General features: G+C 32.3%; 1 protein-coding gene across 4 annotated transcripts in view; it reads right to left on the reverse strand.

Moving 5' to 3' along the window:
* The window catches only part of LOC145317266 (uncharacterized), a 70048-nt gene extending 63995 nt beyond the window's left edge, over positions 1 to 6053 (reverse strand). For 3 of the 4 annotated variants that reach the window (XM_080158270.1, XM_080158267.1, XM_080158269.1), the window contains exon 1: positions 5388 to 6053. In XM_080158270.1, coding sequence (XP_080014396.1) covers positions 5388 to 5561 — 174 coding nt within the window. In that variant the 5' untranslated portion in view covers positions 5562 to 6053. The remainder of the gene's footprint in view (positions 1 to 5387) is intronic. The other variant, XM_080158268.1, reaches the window with a different exon arrangement.
* Positions 6054 to 11420: the final 5367 nt, after the last annotated feature.

The following is an 11420-nucleotide window of genomic DNA, read 5'->3' on the forward strand; positions in this document are numbered from 1 at the left end:
GTAGAGTAGACTTTGACAAAAGATTTTTGGGATATCATATCTTAGGCCTTATGTGTTTAAGTTGAAATATGCAGAACACCTAAATTCACCTTCCAAGCCATTCTCTAAGCATTCAAAAAAATTTTTTGAAATAACGGGATTTCAAAACTGCCTTTTGAAAAGGCCTAAAAAATATCTTTTTTTGTCCCTTTTTTCACTGTATATAGTTACAACTTATTAAGATATTATTCTTAGTTAAAAAAAAATTGGCGCTTCCAGCACCAAAACCGGCAAAAACAGGCAGTTAAACTTCTGAACCCCTACTTAACCCCCTGACAGACCCCCCCTCTATCTCGGCTCCTGTTACAGATAGAGACGTAAAACTTTTTTCTGGTTGTTCATGTGTATTTTTAGAGAATTGCTTTTTCTAGTCATAGCGGTCAGACCGCTCCTTATCCGCTTTTTAGCGGCCAGTTGCTAAATATTAAAACAGCTGTAGAGCAGCCAATTTTAAAGCTAAGAAAACCAAATTTTATGACAAACTATTATTTTTTATAATAAAAAAATACCTTTTCTGACCATCGCTGAAAAACGACAAATAATGGAAACCGCCAATTTTGGCGTTAAAATGGCGGTTGGCGGCGCTAAATAATATTTTTATCTGTTTATAGTTACAACTTATTAAGATATTATTCTCAGTTAAAAAAAAAATTGGCGCTTCCAGCACCCAAACCGGCAAAAACAGGCAGTTAATAGTAAGGCCATGACCGTTTGGCCACTCCTTGACCGATTTTTAACTGATTTTTTATTTCCTAACTGTAGTTTTTGGCGATGGTCAGAAAAAGCATTATACACATTATAAAGCTAGGAAAACCAAATTTTATGACGAGCAATTATTTTTCATAACAAAAAAAATGCTTTTTCTGACCATCGCCAAAAACTACAGTTAGGAAATAAAAAATCAGTTAAAAATCGGTCAAGGAGTGGCCAAACGGTCATGGCCTTACTATTCATGGAAGTTTATTATTACTCAAGAATTAATATATAGTTATCAAAAAAATTTAATTGATTTTAAGCTTATATGGACTGCCGCCACTGGCTGCGGTCAGCTGGAAACAACAGCTGATTTAAAAAAAAAATTTAATATGTCATGTAGGCATGTAAGATAAGCTTAATTTTAAAATTTTAAGTCTATGAGTAAAAAAAAAATACACTGGAGCCATTCAAAGTTATTTGAAGACTAGGAGGATTATATCCTGCTGGATCATACCTGAACACCTAATTTTCATCTTATTTTTTACTAAGGTTGATTAAATATTACAAAAGTAATTACAAGAGAATTGTCCTTACTTCTGATCTTAGAGCTTTGTCTTTATGGATGTTGTCATCCTATTTTTTGTCTGTACTTAATCACTTATTAATGTTGTCATCATTGTCATATTATTTGATAAAAATATCAATGCTTTACAAATAAAATTTATAGAGAAAATCATCTTGATGTTTTTAATAATTAGATTTGTATATTTTGATTTTGTTGTTAACCCTTTGTAGACAAATTGATAATATTTCTAAATGTTATTTTTTTTTAATTGTCTGTGTCTGGCATCTGACTAAAATAAAAATCTATTACATTAGTTTAAACAATTAACTGTCTTGACCCTTTCCAGACCTTAATCAGCCAATTTTTGTATGTAGTCTCTTATTGTGATCATAAACAGATAAAAATATTAATTGGTGCCGCCAACCGCCATTTTACCACCGAAATTGGCGGTTTCCGTTATTTGTCATTTTTTGGCGATGGTCAGAAAAAGCATTTTTTTTGTTATGAAAAATAATTGCTTGTCATAAAATTTGGTTTTCCTAGCTTTAAAATTGGCCGCTCTACAGCTTTTTTAATATTTAGCGGCTGGCTGCTAAAAAGCGGATAAGGAGCAGTCTGACCGCTATGACTAGAAAAAGTAATTTTCTCTAAAACTACACATGAACCAACAGAAAAAAGTTTTACGTCTCTATCTGTAACAGGAGCCGAGAGAGAGGGGGGTCTGTTATGGGATTATGTAGGGATACAGAAGTTTAACTGCCTGTTTTTGCCGGTTTGGGTGCTGGAAGCGCCAATTTTTTAAACTGAGAATAATATCTTAATAAGTTGTAACTATAAACAGATAAAAATATTATTTAGCGCCACCAACCGCCGTTTTACCGCCAAAATTGGCGGTTTCCGTTATTTGTCGTTTTTCAGCGATGGTCAGAAAAGGTATTTTTTTATTATAAAAAATAATAGTTTGTCATAAAATTTGGTTTTCTTAGCTTTAAAATTGGCCGCTCTACAGCTGTTTTAATATTTAGCAACTGGCCGCTAAAAAGCGGATAAGGAGCGGTCTGACCACTATGACTAGAAAAAGCAATTCTCTAAAAATACACATGAACAACCAGAAAAAAGTTTTACGTCTCTATCTGTAACAGGAGCCGAGATAGAGGGGGGGTCTGTCAGGGGGTTAAGTAGGGGTTCAGAAGTTTAACTGCCTGTTTTTGCCGGTTTTGGTGCTGGAAGCGCCAATTTTTTTTTAACTGAGAATAATATCTTAATAAGTTGTAACTATATACAGTGAAAAAAGGGACAAAAAAAGATATTTTTTAGGCCTTTACAAAAGGCAGTTTTGAAATCCCGTTATTTCAAAAAAAAAATTTAAATGCTTAGAGAATGGCTTGGAAGGTGAATTTAGGTGTTCTGCATATTTCAACTTAAACACATAAGGCCTAAGATATGATATCCCAAAAATCTTTTGTCAAAGTCTACTCTACACCTAGCGCTGGCGATTTCATTTTTCACAGGTATAAAATGCATGATTTTAGAAAACTGACTGGCGCTAGGTCTAGAGTAGACTTTGACAAAAGATTTTTTGGATATAATATCTTTGGCCTTATGTGTTTAAATTGAAATATGCAGAAGAGCTTAAAACCTGCACATTACTGAGATATTGTTAAAACCGCCGTGCTACCGTTATCTGTTGATATTTTACATGCCTGGCGCTAGGTCGCCAGTAGAGATAGAGAGCTGAAATTTTGTACATATATTTCTAGGCCCCTAAAGTAACTTTTTAGGTTAGCAGAAGATTGAAATTCGAAAAAGGGTATTTTCATGAAAAGATCTAATAGTCAGGCTTTTTGTCAGTTAAATCTTGCTAGCCACTGAACTTCTGGATTTTTTAATATTTGGAATCTTCATGTAGATCCCAGAATTAGTATAGGCTTTTATATTATTTAGTTTCAGGCTATATTAAGCGAATCTCTCCTACCCTAGATACTAGGGGCGCAGCCATTATTTTTAATATACAGTGCTTTAAAACAAACTTAACTGTTATTTCTTTACCTTGGCAGACTGTAGTATTTTTTTAAACGAATCCCTCTGTTTCTTTTTGTCTTGTTTTTTTTTGTGAGGGCAAAAACTTTATGCTTTGAAGATTAACAAATCTTGTTTAGAGTTTTTTTTTCAACGTAAATGTTTTTTCCTAAATCTAACAATTTCAATAGATTTTAAAAAGAATTGTGGTTTATAAAACACAAAGATTTTTGTTTTTATTCTAATAATATATAATATGTTAAAAATCATACTTCTTTAATGAATTTGCTAGTATCATGTGTCATTTCGGTTGATAGTACATTGAAAAAATTGGAATTAATCGTCTATATTTCGATGCGATAACTAGTCTAACTTTCCTTTTGAAGGCATATTTAGTGAGAAAAAAAATTCTTTAGGCATACTATCTTATTGGATGGATATACCTATCTAAAATATACATTGTTTTACACATTATTTAGGTGTTAATAGTCTGGACTATAGAATAATTGAGTATGAAAACGTGTGCCAAATAAGGATCCCTGCCCCTCCCCCTTTTCCTGTACTCCCAAAAGGACTATTTTCAATAGAATGTAAATACGCAAGATTTATGGAACAGATTAATTAAGATTGGCCTCCCATTTTATTGTGTCCAATGTTACACAATTGTGCAGGGGCGTGCGAATGGGTAGTTAACCACGATCATCATTGAAGTTTGAATTTATACTTTTACCCCCTAAATATTAAAGTAAAACAATAGAGGGGGAAGGGGTTGAATAACTGTATGTCCCCTTCCCGACGACCCTATGCTGACTTTCAATTGGGTTTTTGAAAATAAACCAATAGCGTCGGGAATGTTAACAAAGCCAAATCGCTACAAAAAGAGCTGAAAGCAATTTGCTAGCAGACGATAAAGGTCCTCAACAGGGGGATTCAGGAAGTTGTCTGGTTATACATCTATACTATAGATTTATTCCTTAAATTATCACATATTACTACCCCAGTAACATCTTTCATAGTTCCCACAAGATACATTCAATACTGTTTTTCAGGTAAAATAGTACCAAGTCTCTGAAAATTATGTATATAATCTATGGGTAAGAAAATTCGAAAGATAGGTCTATCCATGTATTTATCCATTTAGATACACAATAATATTTATTCTATTATGGCCTATCTTAAAACTATAATGAATTAATTCAATCTTCCTCTAATTAAAAGCCATTACCTTCGGTCCGTGTTGTCATCAAAGCATTATCTTTTGCTATTAGAATTTCCAGGGTAGCGTTAAAGGTGCAGATTGTGCATTAGTTTTTTTTGTGGTTTAAATATGTAAACCAATTATTAGAATTATCTCTCAAAAGGTCGTAATTCTACAAGAATTTATTCACTTTTACAAATGAAGATAAGAGGAAACGGGACACATTTTTGTAGAGTAACCCATATTAAAAAAAACTTTCTTTTTCAGGAAGCCTTAACCAAGTTATACAGGAGTTAATCATTAGAATCCTTCAATGGATTTTACCAAATATTCCTTTTTTATGTTTTAAAGTTTTGTTGAGTGAAATATGCAAATACTGTGGAACTGCCTGAAATGTCTTCAAATACTTACATATCTTTTTCTTTACTTTACACATTTTTATGGAGGGATCTACTCTATAGCTTGACACACTCACAGTAGCTGAGTAGCTGATATCAGCTGTTTTGTTTATATGAGTGGCTTTGCCTTTAGCATCTTGGGGAGGGAGGGCAGTAAAGAAGCATGTATCATTTTAATACTTCAATTTAAAATATATTAGACTCATCCCAGGATCTATATGAAGCTCCCCTAACAAGAAGAACTCAAGGGTTCAACACAAGTTTCAGTTAAAGAAATTTTTTTCCATTTTCTGCTTATTTTGCCAAACTTAATGTTTCTCAAAAATTTTATTGGCATTGTTAGGGTGATGGTTATACATATGAACCAAAAATTGGGGAAAACAATATTCTTTTCTATCATATTTATAAAAATCTTTTTTTAATATATTTCATCATTTAGAAAGTGGAGGAATCAAAATTTCAAAAAAAATACCTTCATATGATGATCAAAAACTTTGCAGTGTTGCGAGAATTCTGGAGGCGCGTCCTTGGCCGCGCCGGCCAGACTGACCGCATTCATCTTGCCGGCTGTCCCACTGTTGGCGGTCACAACTCCTGCGCTAGCCACTAGTTTATCACAGTTCATAACACCCTTCGCCTTCGCCATTCAACCTTTCTGGTTCATTGTGTGGTAAGGTTATTTAACATAGATAATATGTGACCTCACTTGAATTGATGGTTTCCAGCATGTTAGGTCCAACTGATTTGTTGTATTGTCTCACAATATTCACAGGTTCATTATAAGGTATTGTATCTGGTAAGTCTTACATGATGAATACATAAATGTGGGGGGGGGGGATAGTAAATGTTGCGCAATCAAGTAATTCTCACTAATACAAGAAATTCAATTTCCTACATTATCCTTCTTTTACAAATAACCACAGCTTATCAGGTTCTTCAATTTAAACCGTTTAAAAGAATAAATTTAAAACTTTAAATACAAATTTATGTTATTTTACAAAACTGAGAATATTAAACATTTATAACATGGCAAAAGTTTGTTGTTTATGAGTGTACATAAACACAATTGTGGATGAGAGAGAGAAATGTTGTTGTAACTGTGTGAGTGTGAGTGTTGTTGCCCCCACCACTGTTGGTCAACTGTAGTCTAGTGTAGAGAATAACACTGCGGCCTCGGAAGAGAGGACGCCTCTTATTACCACCAACAAATATATATATCATATATATTCTATATATATAGATAAAATATATCTATAATTTAAACTAGAAAGGTTTTACTGTCTTAAATAAAAAAATCTCAGAAACGGCTTTAATGAATAAGGTGTGCTTTTATAGGAAGCTTTATATGAGACTTATGGTGTTATTATGGGTATGGAAAACAATTAAGGTAGTGAGCCCCTTAAGGCTATGGGTGAAGCAGCTAGTATATATATATATTCTAGTACCTAACTTTCTCACAAGAGCAGACAACAACAGATATAACCCCCCCCCCCTCCCCCTACTTCTTCATATCTATTCTACACATACACACACACACACACACATGCACATATACATCCACAACACACACAGACACACCTACAAAAGTAAAGATAACAATGCTACATAGAGCGCACGGTAAAAAAGGGATTCTATTCTATCTGTCCATCCAAGATCTGAGAGGGGCTTTCTGAGATGTGTAAGGTATAAAGGGAGGATATATGCCATGTATGATATATATATAGAAACATATATGAGAAAACACTGGGTTTCACAACAAAAAGTTTAAGCAATGATAAACGCAAAAAATTAGGATACATTTTTCAAATTAGATAAATTTAAAGTGTCCCTTCTAAGGAATAACAGCATGTTACTTACTTAAATCTTGTCTCAGAAAAATGTTTTCTTATTTTTAGATTATTAACAACTTTGCTTTTATGATATCCTAAAAGTTCTTTAATGTCTTATTTTGAAGAACCTAATTTTTGTCAAATGCTTTGCAAATGTCATGAGCTACGATGGGGTTTGTGTAAAACTAGAAGAAAAATTGAAAATAATTCTGTGCACATTTGGATTGATGGCTTTTGAGTTTTATCAAAGATCCGACTAATAATTAACACATTGAAAATCCCAAATATTTTTAGGTCTATGTCTTTTGTGAACTAGGCTCTTTCCTTTTAGCATAAATCTATCAATCAACTTTTTTGTTTTCTACCACAGAGTATATATACATTTAAAGAGATGGGATATGAAGAAAAGAGTTGTGAGATAAGGGGGGTGGAGTTTAAGGGTTATGATGATGACTGGGGGGTAAACTGATTAGGATTCTGAGTAGGATGAGAGTGTGTGTGTGTTGGGGGAGGGGGGGGGGGTGCTATGAACACACTATGCTGTCAATTTCTACTAATCCTTCCTATGTCTTGTCTCTTAAGTTTTCAGAGAGGACACAAAACAAACTTTTTACACATATATTCTATCTTCAATTTTGGAATATACAATTTTTAATCTCATTCAATCTTCATTTAAATGACATTGAAAAGTTTTTCATTCTAAAACCAAGCATCTCTTAAATGTAGACTTCTCCCTGACTCAGATCATGTCAATAAATATAAAATTTCATACATTTATCTTTTTTCTTTTTTTCCTTTAGAATGAAAAAAAAACTAAAAATCACGCATAGCAAATTTTCTTGCATATAAGTTAAAAGTTCTAAGCTTGTTTAAAAATATTAAGATGAATCTATTCTAACATATCTGAGATTTTTTATATTCAAAACCTTTTGTTTTGTATTAATTACCAAATTACTTCAATTTTCTATAAAAAGCTTTGCATCTATTAGTAGTTTTTAGCCTTGTTTAAGTTTTGCTTTCATGGTGTCTCGACGAAATCTTTTTCAAGGAAAATCATATATCAACTTAAATATTGTTGGTATCCAGCTTATAACAATGAAATTAATTATAGAAAAAACCATGAAAACTACACGTGATTTTCAGCTGTCGTTGGGGGCAACACTTTTCTGACCACCAAACATTATTTAGTATTTTAGATTTATTGTTGGCTTGTTGGCTATACCTGGTTGGTATCATTTGACTAAACATAAAAAAACAAGGATGGCAAAAACTATAAAATCGGAGATTAACAAACCAGACATGTATACGGAAAGCTAATTGTAACTGTGATAGATAATTCCTAAAATATAGAATTCTCACTGATATACCATTATTTTAAAATTAATTAAAGAGATACTATGCCTTATGGTATCAATTCTAATTATCGTAAGAATCAATATTTAAAATCTGTTAGGAAAGGAAAAATCTGCAAAACTAAAAATTAAAAGGTAAAATAAACGTATGGACTTTCTGGTAATGGTTCTTTCAAGATTTTACCTCATTGATTTATGACTTCTCTGACAAAGATTAAAAGCTATAGACAATTCTGACGCACACGATTTTGCGAACAAAGCATTCGTCATTTATAAAATTGCAAAAATCTATGTTATAGAAAAATTTAAAATTTTGATTGATTGAATTTTAATTGGGTCAAATGCATTGCATTAATTTGTATTGCATAGATATATGTTGTAGAACAATTTTACAAGAAATCAAGAATGAAAATAAAACATATTGATAACACTTAGAACGTGTATTTTTATATGTTTCGATTATAGAATGGTCACATATTTTAAATAAAACCTAAATAAACGAAGATATCTAAAAGCAAAACAAATATTAAAAGTAGCTGTCAAACAAATACATTGCGTTGCGACATAAGCAAAATGTTTGACAAATACAGTCATTTTTAAATTCACGGACTAAAGACATAAAAGCATTGAAAATCATTTTTAATGATAGTTTTACTAGAAATATCTTTAAATTTATCTAATAACAAACATTTTCACCTTTGTTGATTTATCTTAAGCTATTATAGATATTAGTTTGTTAATAAGCATAAAGAATTATTTTTCATGCCTAAGACAAATGTCGTATTCCTTGTGAAATTAAAAATAAAATCTACGAGAAGCGAATATAAATATTTAATTGATTGAAAAATATTCAAGTGCTGAACAGGTGAAATTTGAAATAAATACGCTTTTTATTTAAAAACATTAAAAAAGCACAGCTACTCATTGATTTGTGTATACCACCATTCGCCCGTACATCAAATGATCAATCCGTTACTTTATCAAATCTAGAACACTATAAGCAAAGTTAGGACTGCCCTTCTGCAGGGCAGTAGGGGATATGGGGCTGTTAGTGTTTAGTCCCCAAAAATTTATAATAATATTTTCTTATTCGTTGGCTTCACAACATTAGGACCTTTATTAAATTCATAAAATTGAGTGTCTAAACGTTTCAACCACTAGTTGTAATCTATAGAAAGGGTAATTTTGTGTATCATCATTTGGGATGCACATTAATTTACCAACTATTGTCTTATCCCTTTAGACACATGGTCCTTCTGGCAAGGCTAGACGTCCAACATTTATCCGGGCGGCCTTGAATTAAAATTTTGCAGCTGTGGCTGCCCTAGTCTTGAAAAGGCTGCGACTAAGGGTGACTTAGGCTAAGCATGGGTTTGTCTGAGGGCAGCTGCGGTTTATTAGAATGGGTTGGTTGTGGCTGGCTGCGACACATTCCACGAATCAATTCGTCTGGTGCATACAGCTACGGCTTCTTGGCAAAATTTGTTGGCTAATCCCTGATTAAAGAAAAGTTTTACAGTTACATTTTTAACCTCTAACTGAATCAGATATATCTAATTATCAGACAATTAGCGCAACTTTGAAAATTAATTTGCTTGTTATTATGAAACATTACATTTAATTATTGCATGTTTAATTAGAGAGACATTACTTGATTTTAGTTGGAGTTCTCCTAGCAGTTCTGAGTTTATTTAAAATTTGATTGGTCTACGAAAAAAAAAATTCCCCAAAAAAGTTTATTTTTTTATGGGAAGGGGGAAATACTTAGATTATCCACCTGGATTTTCATGGGAAAGGAGGATTAAGAACCTCAAATCGACCGAAGCAAGGTAAATTACCGTTTACAAACAAAAGAAACTGGTCTATGAAATATACCAAAATAAAAAAAATAATTCTTTAATTGAGTCAAAATTACTAAAAACAATACATGTTTTATATCTTTGTATTGCCCTTCTGTTCCTCTAAAGAAACTGTATAATTTCTACACTTTCTAAGTTATCATATATCGTTACAGGAATCTAACACTTGATAAAAAAAAAACATATATATACGTAAGTACGAACAGTAGACAAGCTACTTTAAATAAATAAAGAAAAATTGTCCATATTTTAATCTATTCTTGTTATAACAAGGACGACAACATCCACAAAAGCGAAGCTCTGAAATGGAAGGACAAACAAACATCAACACTTGTAGCGTGTCGAAATGAATAAGCAGAATATTAATGCGTACGTCTAAAGAAATTTGTAAGTAAATTTGTTGAAAAACTACTCAAATACAGGATAATGTTTAATGAAATACATTTTTAGGACTTGGTTATATTAGAGATGCTTTGCTTATAATATTGTACCTTGTTGTAATATGAATCAGTATTAAAAAAAAACAGATGAATCGGATAATCATAACATACAAAGTTTTGATACCAAAAAAGTAAAAAAAAAATCAGCCTGTTTTAAATGGACGTTCTGTTAACGACTATAGAGTTGTTGTGCTTTCTAAGTCGTACCTTAACTGCTATAAGAATCAGCTAACATGTTTAAATTAACGAAAAGTGCTAACCGTTACATACGGACCGACCTTAATTATAGAAAAGTTTCGCTTTTAACAACAAGAATGAATATATTCAAGAGTAGTTCTTTGTAAACAAACTAGCGGTTTCGCCCCTAGCCTCTAGGGGCTTTGCCCCAAGAGGTTTTATCAAACTAATTTTTCGTGTTTTAGATTTTAAAGAAAATATTTAAAAAAAATTTTTTGGGGGGGGTATTTTTCATTTTTTTGGGGGTTAGGGGTGTCCCACTCCCCAAGAAAATGGTTATAAACCTTCCCGGGACCTATGAGAAGCTACCCTGTAAAGGAGAACCCGATCGGTTCAGCGGTTAGCGAGATCCTTCGCTACAAACAAACAGACAGACAAACAGACAGACAAACAGACAAATAAACAGACAAACAAACATACAAACAAACAGACAAACAAACAGACAAACAAACATCGTTCTACTTTGTATTATAGATTGACAACATTTTATATTGACTAGAACCAATTAGATTGCATTACATATTAAGACTGACCGACCAATACTTGGCTCGTAAGCTTTGTTTTGTTTGTACATGAAAAGTAACAGAGGACTGGCAAACCTATTAATGTTATTTGTAGAGTAGCCTTGCTAATAGAATAAAATAAAAAAATCTCTAAAAGCTGAATAGAACTTCGACGCTACTGTATTTTATTATCCTTGTTAAAATAGTGACTTCACACCTTTTTACACTGCAAAATAAGCTTTAAAAAACATAATAAAATGCAAAAATGTAAGAAACCACAAAAAA

Source organism: Acartia tonsa, chromosome 4, assembly GCF_053477335.1.
Source record: "Acartia tonsa isolate MP-2025a chromosome 4, ASM5347733v1, whole genome shotgun sequence".
Classification (NCBI taxonomy): Eukaryota; Metazoa; Arthropoda; class Copepoda; order Calanoida; family Acartiidae; genus Acartia; species Acartia tonsa.